At 41.4% G+C, this 18,359-nt stretch overlaps 1 protein-coding gene across 2 annotated transcripts in view; it reads right to left on the bottom strand.

Moving 5' to 3' along the window:
- Map4k5 (mitogen-activated protein kinase kinase kinase kinase 5) overlaps positions 1-18,359 on the bottom strand; it is a 94,389-nt gene that overhangs the window by 53,667 nt on the left and 22,363 nt on the right. For both annotated transcript variants that reach the window (XM_076550550.1, XM_076550551.1), the window contains exons 3-5: positions 6,792-6,882; positions 6,305-6,369; positions 3,681-3,736 (exon numbers count right to left, since the gene is read on the bottom strand). In XM_076550550.1, coding sequence (XP_076406665.1) covers positions 3,681-3,736; positions 6,305-6,369; positions 6,792-6,882 — 212 coding nt within the window. The remainder of the gene's footprint in view (positions 1-3,680; positions 3,737-6,304; positions 6,370-6,791; positions 6,883-18,359) is intronic.

Here is an 18,359-nt window from a genome sequence, read left to right as displayed (position 1 = left end):
ATATAAAGAGAAGAAAGAGATGGAGGACTAAGGAGAAGGAACAAGTGGGAAGGAGGACTCCAGGGGCAGCCACCCAGCTACACAGCAAGCCTTGGAGTAAGAATAAAATTTACAGAAGTAAGAGAACGGGAAAAGCCCAGAGGCAAAAGGTAGATGGGATAATTTTTAAAGTTAAGGAAAACTGGCTAGAAACTAAACCAAGTCAAGGCCAAGCATTCATAATTAAGACCAAGTCTCCGTGTGTGTGATTTATTTGGGAGCTGGGTGGCAGGCCCCCCAAAGAGAGTAAAATATGAACAACAACAGGAACTTATTTAAAAAGTTTTGGTGTATGTTGCTGTATGTTTTATGGCATAACTGTCTTTGAATGATTTATAGAATAAAAATCTTCTGAGTATTCATCCATCTTCCCACTTTTTTAAATGATTTATTTTTATGTTGCGTGCATTTGTGTCTGGCCTGTATGTATGTCTGTGTGAAGGTGCCAGATCACTTGCAGCTGGAGTTTCAGACAGTTCTGAGCTACCATGTAGGGGCTGGAGGTCCTCTGAAAGAGCAGCCAGTGCTCTTAACCACTGAGCCATCTCTCCAGCCCCTGCCTTCCGACTCTCGATCCACATGAAATTATGGTCACTCATTTTACTTAGACAAGCCATAGCTGCTATAATACACCAATTACCTCTGCTGTAAAATCTTTTCAATATAAACTCATTTTGAAAAGCCTTTACATTTATTTGTATATTTATCCACATGGTTACCCTGGGTAACAACATAGTATTTTAATTTTGTGTGGAGAATTTCCCTGTATCGGACGGAGGGCCCCATTGGTGACTACCTTTCACAAACCTGAAGACATTTAGTTATGGTTTGCATCTGAGCTGTCCCTCAGATGATCATTTGTGTGAACATCTGGTTCCTTGAGACACAGAGACTATCCAGGCACGTGAGGTACTGGGACCTTGAAGGCTGCATCCTCCCGCCCCCTCCCCTCCCCCATTCTGGCCCAAGCCCTTGGCTTCCTGATCTCCAGGATGTAGGAGCCATGCTGCCTGCTCCCTGCGCCACCCTGCTTTCCTGCCATGACTGGTGGCACTGAAACTGTGAGCCAACAGAAGCCTTCCTCCCTTGTCTCTGCGTCAGAGTCACAATGAGACAAGTAACCAGCACACCTCATTTCGTCTTTATTTCCTCTGGGTACCGAAGTCTATGTCTCCCCCTCTATGTCTACACTGACATTTCTTTTAGATGTAAGTGAGAAGGGAAAGCCCCCGTCCCAATCTGTTTCCTCCCTTGCATGTTTCTACTAACACCAGAAGATGCCAGCATCCCAGCATCCTTTTCTTTGTTCTTTTGCACATGGTGTATCTTTTGTTCTAAGTCAGCGGTTCTCAGCCTATGGGTTGTGACCCCTTTGGGGTACATATCAGATATTTACGTTACGATTCCTAATAGTAGCAAAATTACAGTTATGAAGTAGCAACAAAATAGCTTTATGGTTGGGGGGTCAGCACACCATGAGGAACTGTATTGAAGGGTCGCAGCATCAGGAAGGTTGAGAACCACTGCTCTGTTTCTAACATTTTCTCCTTATGTGAGCAATTCAATGATGATGATGACGGTGTGGATTTTCCTTTGTTTCCTGTACTTACAAGAGTGCTCAATGCTTTGGATCGGCAGGCCCAGTTTTCATTAAACTTGAAACTTTTTGTTCTGTTCTAGTCAGTACGGCATCTTATTGGCTGTAGGTTAGGTTCATTGATTTTTTTCCCCCTTCTTATGATGCTTCTTTGCATACCCAATAATCTTTAGACGATCAACATAATAAACTGTACTTTTGAATATTGTGTATTTTGAGATTACTCTGCAGCATCCTGATCTGACTATTTCAGCTGCCTTGGTCTCCCTGCCCTCAACGTGGGCTCTTCCTTTAGCACAGTCTGGACATGTTCCCACCGCCTTCATGGCAACAAAACTTTCCTTGCTTGTGTCCTACCTCTCATGACTTCCTGCCGTGACCTCCTGCTCATTTCTTAAAAACACTGTTCCTTGTCCTGTTTGAGAGGTATGGTGACTGCTACCCTCTGTTCCTCCATGTTGACCAAATGCAGACGTCCATTAGCATAACAGAACTTTAAAACTGGAACAGATTTGGGAGGCCATTGCTGTGAAGCCTTGTTTCACACCCAGGGAACCAGAAATATGTAAGAGGCTAAAGTCAGTTACTGGGCCCAACTATAAATCCATGTCATTTTTTTTCTTTTTGGTTGACACTCCATCTGTTGCTTAAAGAAACAATGGACTTCAGAAACTAAAACTAATTTGCTAATAATTCTTTGCTATGAGTCTATGATTAGGTTTGCGTTTTAAACAATATATTTCTATTAGGTATATATCTTGGAAAAATTTATTCCTAGTCATTCCTCCTACTTGTATACACAGATTAAACCAAACAAAGATTGAAAATATTCGAGAGAAAAAAAGGTATCTCTAAATGTATATTCAGCTTCTCTTTTTACCCCCTGAACAGCAATGTGGCAATGACTTCCACAGTATGTTTGGTACACCAGCTATTGTAAGTGATCTACAGGAGCAAGTGCACAGGTTATGTGTAAATGTTCCATCATTTTATGTAAAAGACTTGAGTAGCTGTAGATGCTAGTATTGGTGGAGGTCCTGGAAACAATACCTTAGATACTAAGGATAATCACACACCAGAGGGGCATTTATTTGTATTTATCTCATAGTAGACTGGGAATAGTATGTCTTGGAGTACAAGGATATGCCCTCTATAAACTGACTAGAATTTTTCTTGGATCTGATCAATCTAGGTTTATTTTAAAAGAACTACATGTACATACAGAAATCAATTTCATTTCTAAGCAAACTACAAAATCTAGGAAGTACCGGAGAGAAGCCTCACTAAACAAGTACCAGCTGTAATGCTCCCCCTCCCGAATTAATACCATTATTTAATCTCCACACCTCATTTAAAGGCCTTAAAACAGATGAACAGTCCTGTTATCACTAATGTTTGCAATGAATAATCTTTCAGAGGGCTGAAATAAAGTGTAGAAATGCCAAGACGCTATACCTTTAGTGAAGACAGTGTGTCAAAGCTTTCACAGGCTCTAAGTAAAACAAAGGCATGCTTCATTTATTTATTTATTTTGCAAAGGCATGCTTTTGATTTGTTAATGAAACTTAGGAAAGGGATATCTGCTAGCAATGACCTGTCTTAATGACACACAGGACTAAGATATGGCAAGAGACCTCCTGCTTCTGTAGAGCATCCTGCTCACACGCATCAAGCTTTAGGTGAAGGTTGGACAAGTCATTTCAACCGATAAGTCTACAGACCCATTCACGTTAAACAAGCCATAGGTATGGCTTTCCTTAGTTTTGGTAGCAACCCATGCCACCGAAGTACACTACCACACATGACCATCTGTGTATCATTATCAAAAATAAAACAAAATAAAATGTGACCACTGCACCTCTCAAAGGCTGTTTGAGTAAATTCTTGTAAATCATTCGTGAAAACGTTAGCAGCTTTACAAAATTAAAACATGGAAGCTGGATTGGGAGATGATTATTATTAACTCTTTAGCTTTGGGGCAAACCATTACTTATAATTACTAAGTGTGAAACTGCCTTTCCAGCTACTTAAGCAAATACATTACCTGTAACGTCTCTCTGCACACATAGGCTATTTGCAATTCAGATAATGGTCCAGTAACTAGGAAGAAAAAACAAAAAAACCACATTGTTGTTTGATGCTAACGTTAAAAACAAGTCTGGCTGAAAAATGATGAAGCGGCATATGAATCTATATGCATCACTGAATGCCTTTTCTTCTGACCATGAGCAGACAGTGTCTGTGTAACTAAGTAATGAAGCACAACACTGAGTATTTTAAAGTCTATTTTGAAAACAAGAGGTTTATCCCTGGACAGCTCTGGACAGTGAAAATGTAAAGTGTCCATAATGTGCAAAGCTTGGTACCAGTGCCACAGGAAGGCCCACAGAAAGCCAAGGCCGTAAGCTCAACACAGTCTCAGAACAGGCACGAGCAGGACTGGCCGTGTGTGAATCAGACATCTGCGGGCACAGAGCCCCGTAAGGAGACTAGCTGGGACTCACCGAGGAGTATTACAGGCATGTTTTTAGAGGCTGAGTTACTCTTTCTAGTATAACTCTTCACACATTCTCAGAACAGGGAGGAGGCTTGATGCAAAGCATCAAAAGGAACCAGACTACTTCTGGAAAGCAGATCTTTCTCTAACATAAAATATAAAATCCTTATGCAACTATCAGGGGCTTCTGAACAATGCTTCTCGGTTCACGAGAGGGAATCTGGGGTTCTGCCTGCTGCTGCTGCAATCCAAACTAGAACTGACATGAGATCTTTGTATAGAGAAATAACTTACTACATCGTTTAATGCTGGCTGGCTACACCTAATTAGGAACATAAAAGTTCGATTTTTAGTAGGCTGATGAAATAGCGATGCAAGAAGTGATGTCATTTTATTAGTAGCATCTAATTTACACATGTGTGCACACACATATTTTTCTTAAATAAGGTCTCACTACATAGCCTGGGCTGGCCTGGAACTCACTACTCTATGTAGATCAGGATGGCCTCAAACTCAGAGATCTGCTTATGTGCAGACATTTTTTTTTTTAAAGTATACTACTTATAGGAATAATCCTTAAATTCAATTTAACTAGGAAAAATAGTAATCAGGTTTTAATTTTGCAAGCAGAAATTTCATAAAAATGTCTCAGAATAATTCTTTAAGCATAAAAGGGAAAATGAAAAACCATCAGCCGTATTCTCCATATTTTCAAGAGCTCTCATTTATAAAAGGTTAAGTGGGTAAAGATTGTAATTAAGTAAAAACTTTTCATAAAAAATTATAATTCTTTAAAAATCTTAGAAAAGAATTTTAATTGCCAGGTGGTGGTGGCCCCAGAACCAAGAAGGCAGAGACAGACGATATCTGAGTTTGAGGCCAGCCTGGTCTATAGAGTGAGTTACAGGACAGCCAGGGCTACCCAGAGAAACTCTTTCTTGAAAAACAAAACAAAACAAAGCAAAAACAGAAAAGAATTTTAAGTCAGTGATATAGAGATGTTGTTATTTAATCAATATTTCTTTAAAATCAATAAAAGGACAAAGAGAATAGTTATTCTGGTAGTTTTAATATAGAAAAACTTTCATATTACTAAAAGAATAAAATGTTTTTCTTTCTTTTTTAAAGTAGGGTTATAGCTTACTAAGTTTTTTTTTCTTTTGAGACAGGGTCTCACGTAGCCCGGGCTGGCCTTGAGTCAATCCCCATGTAATCAAGGATGACCTTCAACTTCTGACTTTGTACTTTTGCCTCCCAAGTGCTGGAATTTCGGTGTGTACCACCAAATAGGCCCTTATTAAAACTCTCAATAGACAGTCTAAACCGCAGGATTTTGTGTGCTTGTAATATTTATGCAGTAAACTTTTAGAAAAAAATAAAGAGGAGTAGCCAAGACTTTTTTTGTTATTTGCTATGGTTACTTGTGACAAAATTGGCAATTTTAAAATTTATAAATGAATGACACAATAATACATATTTATCGGAATTCAGAACTTTCTTCTGGACTCCACTTTTCCTCCCTTAGAGGCAGTGACTTGAGACTTTGGCATATCAGTCCTCCCATTTTGCTATACATTTACATTTGTGTATATTTATAAAAATAAAAATTCGCCGGGTGGTGGTGGCGCACGCCTTTAATCCCAGCAGTCGGGAGGCAGAGCCAGGTGTATCTCTGTGAGTTCAAGGCCAGCCTGGGCTACAGAGCGAGATCCAGGACAGGCACCAAAACTACACAGAGAAACCCTGTCTCAAAAACAAAACAAACCAAACAACCAACCAACCAACCAAACAAACAAACAAACGAGAACTAACTAAAACTAACTCTAAATAGGATTTAATTGTTAGCAGTTTCAATGCTCAGTCCAGATTGGCCTTAAACTCTGGCCCTTCTCACTGTGCCCTACATGCATCTGGGGTAACAAGAACACACACCATGTAAAATTGACACTCTACAAGCATTTATGGTTCTCTTAGTTCTGCCCCAAGCAAAATTAGCTGAATAATCAAGGGCAACAATAAGATTCTTAGTTTTTAAATATGTGTCTGGGGACAGGAAGAATAATGCCAGAGAATAAATCTACCCAAATCATTTCCCTTGTTAGCTAGAAATGCCCAACAACAATCATAAAAGCCACAGTAGAGTTTAAGATGTAAAATTGTATTAACAGTACCATGATAAATATCTTGAAGTGATCCGCCACCACAGTATTCCATGCAAATCCACAGTTTTTCCCTACTACAATGAGAGAGAAAGAAAATTATAGCGGCCTGTAATCCTCAACTACTGACGTAAGTACTCTACAGCTCTCACTCTTGGCAGCACACTGGGCGCTCTGCACAAGGCGACAGGAGGCTGCCAAGCAGTCCTTCCTCAGCACACATGAGAGCACATCACTGTCCGTCTGGTTTGCATCTGAAAAAGGATTTCTGTTACCGTCATTCGTAACGACCCATTAAGGCTGCCAGACAGGGCATGGCCACAGAAACGGGGGTGCACATGTTAACCCAGCAGGGAGATGGAGGGAAACCCTACAGGACTTAGAATTCTGGACACCGTTTTCAAGACGCACACACGTGAGGGCGCTGGCACAGATGGAGGGAGGGGGTAAGGAAGAGAACAGGAAAACTAGATCAAGAGATGGTGCGTCTGGATTTTACCTGAGATAGCTCCCAAAGTAGGCCACGATGTTGCAATGTTTACATTCTTTAACCATAAATATTTCTTGTTGAATCAAAGAAAAATCATCACCTGAAAAAGAAAGTAAGTTGGTCACTACGCTACTCCAAATTTGAAGAAATATGAGAAGACTGTATTTTGCAGCTGTTGGAATAGTCTGTAGTTATGGTCATGCCCACTTGATCTGTGGTACAGTTTAAGTTTTTCTATGTACATAATCTACATTATATACCTCATGAATGCTAGGATGCTCCCACCACTGAACTACATCCTATCTCTTTGCTCACTCTTTGTGGGTGATCTACACATTAATGAAAGTGGGGTAATGAAGTCACCCACTACTTTTATTTGAGCAAAGAAGAGGAAGGGGATAGTGAGAATTTGTGGACACACCTGTACAGTTGAGAGGTCAATGTTGGGTGTCTTCCTCTACCACTTCCCTATTTCCTTCTTAAACAGGGTCTCTCAATAAATCTGAAGCTTGCTGACTGTGAGTCCCAGGGATGTTCCTGTCTCCTTCTCCCAGGACTGGGGCTACAGGCACCCAACCAGCAACAGCTTTTTTATGTGGATGCTAGGGTTTCAAACTCAGGTGCCAACTCTTGGATGATAAGCAATTTACCCACTGAGCCGTCCTCCCAGCCCCAAAGTCATTCACTACTATTGTGTCTGAACTGAAAGTCCCTATATGCACAACAGTGCCTGTTTTATGCAGTTGGGTCCAACATTCAATACATATCTATTTATAATCATATCTTCTAGTTGGACTGCTCCATTTGTTAATATAAAATGAACTTCTTTATCTCTTGACTCATTTTTAATTGGTTTTGTCAAACATGAGAACAACCACTCATGTTTGCTTTCAGAGTCCAACTGCCTGGAACATCAGCATTAGACTTTCAGTTCACGTGCACCTTTTCCGGTGAGGTTAGTTTCTCGTGGACAGACATCAGTTGGTTCTTGCTTCTTATCTGTTCCCGGAGCCTGCACCTTTATTTTCTTTCTCTCTCTAAAACTGGCCACAACAATGGGTTCCTTATGACAATTTCCTGTGTCTATCATTGCACTTTGTTCATGCCTGTTCCTACATTCCCATCCCTTGTTCTCCCACCACATTCCCACCGGTCCTTCCTCTTCCCAAATAATACCCCTTTGTTTTCATAAAACACACACACACACACACACACACACACACACACACACACACACACGCTCACACACACACACACACACACACACGCTCACACACACACACACACACACACACACACACACACACACACACTTTTAAATCTACATTTTACATATGACAGAATACATGTGATGTTGATCTTCCTAGGTTTGGCTTAATTTTGCCTAATGTAATCAGTGTTTGTATTTTTAAAATTACATTTGAGGGTGTGTGTGTGTGTGTGTGTGTGTGTGTACATTTGCACACATGTGGAGTTGAGAAGACAACTGGGGTCAGCTCTCTTCTTCCACCATGTAGGCTCCAGGTTCTAAACTCAGGTCATTAGGCTTGGCGGCAAGTGAGCTGAACCCTCTCCTGGCCCTGGCTCAGGGTTTTTTGTCTAGATCTTTCACCTAATTGGTTAGACTCATTCTTAGTTTGGTTTTCCCTGATTTCTTTCTCTGCACGCTCATTGCTAGTTCACAGGAAAGGCTGTGGTTTGCACACTGGGCATGCAGGATGCAGGCTACTTCTACTCCTGCAGAAGTGGACTTTAGGTTGTGTTCTCAAGGTGAGTTTCATCCTATCCAGGCCATTTTAAGGATGAGACTCGTTAGCTGAGAACCACAGGACTCATTACCTCTGGTTTCAGTGCCTCCTCCTTCCCACGTAGTATCTTCAAGTGCCTTCACTTTGACATTCACTATGATTCCAGTCTCTCTTACAGCCAGCTTCACTCCCGGCCTATTTTGTTTATGTTAAACACACTTTAAAGGACTCCACTACCCCTCTACTAGTCGCCCCCCCCCCCCCCGCCCCGCCCTTCTAAGATGATGTTCCTCCCTTCAGCATGAGCTACAGTCTGTGCCAAGTTATCTGGCTGCTGATGGTACCTGGGTAGACAACAGGACGGGGCAGGACTCATCTACAACCTGGCAGGAGACCACTTTGGTGTCTTTACAAGTTGAAATATGAAAAATGAGTCTATTTTCAGTTATTAGCAGAATCAATAACTCTGCTCTACATAGAATCTGGATATATAGATACTCTGGAATATCGAATATAGAATTTTGGAATCTACAACCAAAGCTATGAGTTATCTGGCTACAGTTCTTTTCGATGTCCTCTGAAAACCACATGCTGAGTAAGTCCTGACAGGGGAACAGAGAGCCCCCCAGAGAAGCCTCTGCTGTGTTTTCTGACTCTGATATGGGCAGCTGCTGGCTGCACCAAAGCGGACCAGAGTAAGCTGGGCGCCACGGAGGCCATGTGACTGTCACTCCGGCCTCTTTCAGTCCTGGGGATGGAGAATGTAGCCTGAGAACCCCAGGAAGAGTGACCCACAACTATTGTGTGATATTTTGTTTGTGTTCTGACAAATAAAGCTTGCCTGGAGATTAGAGGGCAGAGCTAGCCACTAGTTAACCTTAGGGCCCAGGTAATGGTTCACACCTTTTTTAATCCCAGCACAAGCAGGAGGTGGAGACAGAATATAGGTGGGTGGAGACAGGATCTAGGCCCCCATTCTATCTGAGGCTCGGGAGAGGTAAGAAGTCAGTAGTGGCTGCTCCTTTGCTTCTCTGATCTTTCGACTCCTGTTTTTATTGATAAGACTAATTAGGATCACGTTTCACACATCAGCCAAGAAGGGAATCCATCCCACATCAAAGAGAGATGGAAGTTCCGCACACTACATGACAGACACTGGACCAGCCCTCACCGGAATAACTACATGACTGAAAGCCAAGACTGGCTAATGTTTGCAACATTAATGCAAATATTTTGTCACTATAGAGAAGTAGTAATAAAATTAAAATTACTCATAAATTTACCAACTAGATAAACATTGGTAATTAGCATTTTGATGTTTTCTTCCATTTCTTTACGTATGTAATTATGAGGCTCCCTCCACTATATACATGAATGGGACTTATATGCCATAGCCTAGCAAGACTACTTTCAGCCAATGATAAAGTAAACACTGTTCTTGTCATTAAAAATCACTTTAAAAACTCCCAAACTGGAAAGCAACAAGGGACTCAAATTGAATTAAAGACCTAAACATTACTCAAACTCCTAGAAGAAATCCTAGTAAAAGATTTACTAGGCATGACTCCAAAAGCATAATTAAAGTGGAAAAAAAAAAGGACAAAAATACATGAAACTTTAAAAATTCACATTCATCAAAGGACACAATTAACAGACTAAGAAGCAGCCTGTAGAATGGAAAAATGATATGTGAAAACAATGTATCTGATAAGGGGTTAATATCCATAATATATAAAGAGCTCCTATAACTCAACAACTACACATTAAATTAACTTCATCAAACAATAGGCAACAGATGTTAACATCTATCCAAGGACAACAAATATTAACCATTTGAAAATCAGAGAAAATACAACTGAAAACCACAAAGAAGTATCACCTAAGTCCATAAGGATGAGCCTTTTTTTTTTAAAGTAACAATAGGGATGTAGAGATGATGGAACCCTTATGCACTGCTGAAATCATAAAATGATGCAGCTACTACAAAAAACCAGTATGGCAGCGCCTAAGAAATTTAAAATAAATACAGCACGATTATATGATCTAGTTATTTATCTAGTAAGCAACTAAGTATACACCCGAAGAGCACGTCTGGAGTCTCAAGGAGATACACGCATGCCCACGGTCAAAGAATGGTATCCAAAGTAGCCAAGAGGTGGACGCAACCTTCACTGTGAGGTAAGTGGGAACACACACACACACACACACACACACACACACACACACACACACACGGAAATGATGCAGCCTTAAAGGGGGAATTCAGGGGGGGAAGACAGCTCAGTCTGGTAAAGCACTTGCTGAGTCCAAGCCCCAGTATCTATGTAAGATGCCGGGCCGGAGGTGCGGGCCCGTGATCCCACGACTAGGAAAGCAGACTCAGGATGATCCCTGGGACTGCGGACCAGCCAAGTTAGCTAACAAAGAGCCCCAGGTTCCAATGATGGACCCTGTCTCAGAAAATAAGGTAAATGGATCCTGAGGAACAAGGATCAAGGAACAATGGATCCTGAGGTTGATCTCTGGCTTCTTCATGCAGGTGTACACACATCCATGCTCACCTACTCCACACACACACACACACACACACACACACACACACACACACACACACGTGTGAATACTTCACACACACTGCGTGCACACCCATGCACACCCAGTTTAAAAAAATTAACTGTTTTTAGAAATGCAGTAAAATCAGGGATATAAATATTGTATTTGCTAAGCTTCAAACAGCAATGAAAAACAGTGACACTGGGGATCATGCAGGTTTGGTTGATTCAAGTGGTAATCAAGAAACATGAGTTTTTTTTTCCCACTGAGCCAAGTGAGTGTGGAATGCTTATTGATAAAGTACCTTAAAAACATTAAAAAAACAAAACAAAAAAAAAACAGTATTGGGGCTTGAAACTAGGGCCTCTTGCATTCTGGGTAAATGCTCTACTACTGAGCTACATCTCCAGCCCCTCCCCTGTTTAAGAAAATATTTTAAGACAGGGTCTAGCTAAGTTGACCATGCTAGGCTTGAACTCACTGTAACCTGCAAGCCTTAAACTTACAATCTTTCTGCTTCAATTTTCTTAACCTAGAAAATCTCTGTAAGTTTCAAATTTACTAATGTAGAACCTGACATTGGAGGCCAATTTAGAACCTGGCATTGAAGGTCATGGATTTTTTTTTTTAAATGAAAATAATTTTAATATTGTGTTCCAAGACAAACTGGGAAACAGAGCGCCTTAGGAATACAATACACAGGATTACCTACACTTTAATTGGCACAAAGTTTTCTACTTAGCCTTTATTCATTTTCTATTACTTAACAATAAAACAGAACTTTTGTGTGTGGGGTACATGCATATGTACACATGTGAGAACATGTGCCCGTGCAGAGGTGGGGGCCGGGGAGGATGTTCAATGCCCCACTCTATCACTACTCAACGTATTTCTTTGAATCTGAACTTGGACTTAGGCTAGACAGCAAGACGGCAAGCCTGAAGGAATCGTCTGTATCCATCCTCACAGTGCTGGGGTTACAGGTTTGGACTGCAGGCTTTCTATATGGGTGCTAGAAATTAAAAATAAATAAATAAATAAAGATTTGTCCTAGAACTTGCTCTGTAAACCATGTTGGCCTTGAACTCAGTGACTCTCGCCTGCCTCTGCCTCCAGAGTGCTGGGATTAAAGGCATGCTCTACTACCACCTGGCTAAATTGAACAATTTTTTTTAAAAAAGATTTACTGTGTATGTGTGTGTGCACATGTGCAGGTACTCGAGGAAGCTAGATGAAGGTGTTAGGTCCCTTGTAGTTACAAGGAGTTGTGAGCCACCTGATAGGGATGTTGGGAACTAAATTTGAGTCCTCTGGAAGAGCAGTCTCAGTTTCTATTTCTGTGATACAAACCATGACCAAAAGCAACGTTGGGAAGAAGAGTTCATCTCATCTGAGAACTCTCGGGTCACAGTCCATTACTGAGGGAAGCCGGCGTAGGAACCTAGAGGCAGGAACTGAAGCAGAGACCATGGAGGAGTACTGCTTATTGTCTTGCTCCCCGTGGCTTGCTCAGCTTGCTTTCTTACACACCCTAGAACCTCCTATCCATGGATGTTACTGCCCACAGTGGGCTGGGCCCTTCCATATCAATCATCAATTAATAAATTGTCCCACAGGCTTGCCTACAGGCGAATCCTAGGGAGGCATTTTCTCCACTGAGGTTCTCTCTTAGATGACCTTAGCTCGTGCCAAGCTGACATACAACAAACCAGAACAGGCAGAAAGGACTCTTAACTGCTGAGCTCTGTTGCTTGCATAGAAAATGGTCTTAATGTCAAGCCATCTCTCCTGCCCCTAAAACGAAATTCTGATGTTCATTTGTGCCCTGAAATTTATTATTATTACTATTAACATCTCCCCAGTTCAGAACTGAAGCATCCAAACAGTGAAGAGAGGGCTACAAATATTTTATATTATAGCGTTTTAAAGGTGGAAACTGTAGGCTGAGACACGGCTCAGCAGTTAGGAGGGCATGCTGCTCTTCCCTTGGACTGGAGCTCCAGTTCTCAGCACTCACAACTCCCTGTAGCTCATCTGTGGACGCCTGCACACACACATGCACACAGAGGATATACACAGAACTTTTTGACTGAAACTATGGGTCTTCCTCAGCAAAGACGAGCATCTGCTGCACAAGTGTAAGGACCTGAGCTCTCACTCCCAGAATCCACATAAAAAGCAGATGTGGTCATGCACATGCTTTTAACCACAGGGCCAGGGGGCAGGCAGAGACAGGAGGATGACCTGAACTTTTTGGCTGCCAGCTTAGCTCCAGGTTCAGTGAGAGACCCTGTCTCATGGGAATAAAGGACAGAATGAGGGTAGGCACCTCCATGTTACACACACACACACACACACACACACACACACACACACACACACACACCCCTACATAACCACCCCCCCACACATACACCCCTTAGAAAGAAAAAAATAAAACTGTTTAGTTCCCCTTTTTTCTTAAAGGTCATTAAGCTTTTAAATAGTTTCAAAAAGCAAGAATGTACCACTTAACTAGAACAGCTGATGGTTTCATTCAAGGCACATCTTTATACACGTCTGGACATTTCTCCCTAAAATCTCTTCTAATTCTTCCAGGAAACAGGGTTTCCTGGTAGCATTAAAAAACTTTTAAACATCTATTGAAAGATATTAGCACATTCCCACTTATTTAGAAAACCCTAAACTAAGGAAGTACTCTCAACTTTTTATTTTAAAATACTAGATCATTTCATGAATATTCCTAACAGCATTAAAACACCGCCCCCCCCAAAACCAACCAACCAACCAACCAAACAAACAAACAAAAAACAAAAACAAAAAACAGCCAGGCAGTGGTGGCGTACACCTTTAACCCCAGCATCTAAAAGGTAGAGGCAGGAGTTCAGTCTGGTCTACACAGTGAATTCGGGCCAGGCAGCATTACATGGTGAAACTGTCTAAGCAAATAAGTAAACACTTGTAGAGCCAGGAGCAGTAACACACCCTTCTAATTCCAGCACTTGGGAGACAGAGGTAGGAGGCCTTGGCTGCACAGCAAGTCTGATGGCAGCCTGGGCTACACAGGACCCTGTCACAATAAACAAATCACCAACAAACACACGGGGGAGTTTCACTCTAACAGGATAAGAGGAGAGAAGAAAGGAAGAGGAAGCTTTCCTGGGGTTTTTGTTCCTGCTCTGGCTACTGGCCACCATCAGCTACAGACTGCTGAGCAGGCGGCAGGCTGAGGTAAGCATCCAGACATAAGACAGGCCATGGTGGCACACATCACCACCATCTGAGCCTCAGCTAAGGTGAGCACAGGTAAGCCAAATCCTATCTCATGCCACTGTGTGCAAGGTGGTGACTACTTCGGTTAACACAGTACCTACTCTGAGAATGAGACAGAAACAGTCAAATCATTCCTGAAAATAGTCTTTCTGTAAAAAAAAAAAACACAAAGTGAACATAGGGCCACAGAAGGACAGCAGATTTCCCTTTCTTTCAAAATCATTTCTGTGGCTAACAAACAATTTTCTGTGTTTATCTGCATTCTTAAAGGTTTACTTTAGCATTTTTATGAATATTAGGAAGAGCCCCAATGCAATCTATTTCAGTAAAATTTTGACTGAAATATTATAAAATTAAATTGCCAAGGGCAAGTCAGTAAGGCTATAACAAAATTTGAGACTCTAAATTATCATAAGCACTATTTTTAACTATGAAGGAAAATTATTACTATGTCTACAACTGGCATTCCATTCACTGAATAGTAGTAATAATAATAAACCTCTTTTGTTTATGGTCTACCAGACATAGGCTCTTTCTGGTCATACTGGCAAGTAATTACCTTTTCATGTCTAACACAATTCTAAACCAGTTCATCTGCTAAGTCCATACAAGGAAGTGCTTTTGTATTATATGGCTTCAGTACAATTTCCTCAGAGGCTAAATACAGTTAAGAATTCAACTTTGAAATAATGCTGTCTGCAGAATTTTTAAAAATATCTCAACTTAATGCTAGGAAAATTCATTAACATGTCACTGTTTTTGAGTTAATATTCCCAAAGTCTGCTATAAAAACAAGGGAACCACTACTATCCACTTTGGCTTTACTGCCAATGCTGAAAGAAAAAAACAATGATTCTGCTCAAAAATGTATCATGAAAAGAAAGTAACTACGGGATGCAAAAGCCGTAAGAATTCCCTTGGAAAGAAATTTTTAGACAACAGAGTTTTGAACTTTGAAGGAAATGAAAGGAGGGAATACAGGAATGCCTAGGCTACAGATGAAATAAAGAACGCTGGGAGAGTCCAGTCGAGAAGCTGAGGAGAAGCAACATGTGTACAGAACCAACTAGAGACAAAGGAAGCCCTGAAGGAGAGCACAAATGCATACACACACACACACACACACACACACACACACACACACACACACACACACACACACACAGCCCAAAGCAAACATGCCTGCAAGGAAAAAACAGGGAAGGTGAGAGCTCCGTGATTTTAACTGGCATTAGTTTTTAAAAAATTCTCTCTCTCTCTCTCTCTCTCTCTCTCTCTCTCTCTCTCTCTCTCTCTCTCTCTCTCTCTCTCTAGCACAGATCCCTGGAATTGGAGTTAACAGGTGGGCGTGAGCTGCCCAAAGTGGGTGCTGGGAACTGATTCGGGTGCTCTGAAAGAACAGTATGAACTCTTAACTACCACGTCATTTCTTCAGCTTGAATCTGTCATTCTTTTTTCTTTTATAAGATTCATTCATTCATTCATTCATTCATTTAATGTATGAGTGCTCTATCTCCATGTATGCCTTTATTCCAGAAGAGGGCATCAGATCCCATGATAGATGGTTGTGAGCCACCATGTGGTTGCTGGGAATTGAACCCAGGTCCTCTGGAAGAGTAGCCGGTGCTCTTAACTGTTGAGCCATCTCTCCAGCCCCCAGAAACTGACATTCTTAAAAGCGACGAAATTCTTTTTTAAAAAAATATAAGAATGATAAAATTTTGTGAAAGAGAGAAAGAACAAAATTTTAAATAATTGACTCACTGTATTTTTTGGGAGGAAGAATCCTGCAAATAATTCTCAAAGATCTAGATGTATTCCATGAAGAACCTAGCTTTAAAGACCAGGGCAGACTGCCAACTTCCCCTAACACAGAAACAGCAATTTCCCAATAAGGGGAGAAATCCACCTCCAGGCTGGCCCAACAGCATGCTCCTCCAACATTCAAAGGAGACCTGCTACTGACTTTCTGACAGAAGAATGAGTACACAACCATCCTACTAGTCAACGGCCATTCTTCAAAGGCAACAGAAACACAGGTACTTTTGTAGGAAGAATAGGAGTCTCCAGTATGAGCCTATACTGTCCTACATGCTCAAATACAGCAGTGGAGACGTAGGATCAAATTCTTACGGATCATACATTTTAGGAGAGACAAATGAGTATTCATATAGGAAAAGTACCAAGCAGTCACATGCTATGCAAAATTACAAATCTACATGGGTTTGGGTTAAGTTGGCCTGTGCAGACATAACATCTCAGCTGAGTTCTGAATGGCAAGGAATCTTCTTTCTCTTAAGAAAAATTATTTATTTAATTTTATGTGCATTGGTGTTTTGCTTGCTTGCTTTTCTATGTAAGGGTGTTGGATACCCTGGAACTGGAGTTACAGATAGTTGTGTGCTGTCATGTGGGTGCTGGAAATTGAACCCGGCGGCCCTTGATGCTCACTACACAACAGTGAGAGCACTATCCCAAGATCCGGAAGCCTGGATCCCAAATCAGCAGCACCCATACACCTATATGATGTGTACATGTACCAGTAACTTTAGAGATGTGAAGACTATCAGGAATGACATCAGTTCTACAAGACGGCCAGAGACAACACTGAGACTCAAGAAGTTCCCCTCTACAGTCAGGCACAGGAAGTGGCAGACAGCTGTAGTTGTAACTACTCAAAGCCGAGGCAGGAGGATTGCCTGAGCCTAGGAGTTTGAGACCACCTAGGCAAATAGTGAGACTCCTGTCTCCAGAACAAAACAAACAAAAAGATTTAATATTACTGTAAAATAAATAAATAAGCCAGGCAGCAGTGCTGTGCACCTTTAATCCCAGCACTCAGGAGGTGGAGGCAGGTGGATCTCTGAGTTCAGGGCCAGCCTGGTCTACAGAGCGAGATCCAGGACAGCCAGGCCTGTTATATAGAGAAACCTTGTCTCAGAAAACCAAATAAATAAATAATAAAAAAAGCAAACATTTGAAAAATAAGAGAGGATTTTAATAGATAATAAAAAGTTATTTTACTCAAAACCAGGATGTTACTGAACTTAAAATAGAAAGCAGAAACCACTGTATCATGATATAAATCCAACCAACACACTTCAAATCTGTCAATAAAGGGAGCTTTTGTGGTGATGGCTGTGGAAACTGTTCAACAGTTTGAAAAACATACACACACACCTAGCGCTTGCTCACTATTTAGAAGTGTTCTGATGGATAAGATATTTAAATCTGGAAGGAGACAACTCTTAGAAATTTCAGTTAATTTAAAAAATATATATAATTATCTAACAGAAAAGGCCTGAAAACGGGGACAAAGAAAAAGAAAGGAAAGGCTGAGAAGTGGAAAAGACATCTCTCTGTGCAAACAAGACAAAGACCAGAAGTAGAGCAGAGATAAGGCCAGGCTCGGGACGCTACAGACGCGAACATCTAAAAGTCAGTCATGAGGAAGAATAACCCGACAGAGGCAGGCAGAGCAGCCGACAAGCCATCAACTAAATACAGAAATGTCGTCTACCGAGGAGACGGCTCCCTGGGAAAAGTGTTGGCTGCACAAGCCTGAGGACCTAAGTTCAAATCCCTGGAACCTTATAGGGCTAGGTGTGGATACATGTGTCTGTAATCCAGTGCTACAGTGAGATGGCGGTGGAGACAGGAGGATCCCCACAAGTGCCATGGAGAGCTTGAGTGTATATAGTGATTAACAATACAGGCCGACCCCCCCCCCCCCCCGCCCGCAACACACACTCACACATGTGCACACACACACACACACACACACACACACACACACACAATCATACACATATCCAGACAAAATGGTAAAATACTGAGATCACATCGTCAATATTTTCTGAATGAGGGAGAGTTTAAACATCAGTCTTTATAAGTGACCTCTAATATGAAACCAAGGGCTTTTACAAAACAAGGAAGTGAGAATTCCAGCCCTTCCTAGAGTCTTAATTTATGACCCCATATTTAACCACTAAGCTAAAACACC

The sequence above is a fragment of the Peromyscus maniculatus genome, chromosome 14 (genome assembly GCF_049852395.1).
Source record: "Peromyscus maniculatus bairdii isolate BWxNUB_F1_BW_parent chromosome 14, HU_Pman_BW_mat_3.1, whole genome shotgun sequence".
NCBI classification, from domain to species: domain Eukaryota; kingdom Metazoa; phylum Chordata; class Mammalia; order Rodentia; family Cricetidae; genus Peromyscus; species Peromyscus maniculatus.
Note: the sequence above shows the minus strand (reverse complement) of the source record. Positions and strands in the feature narration are given on the sequence as shown.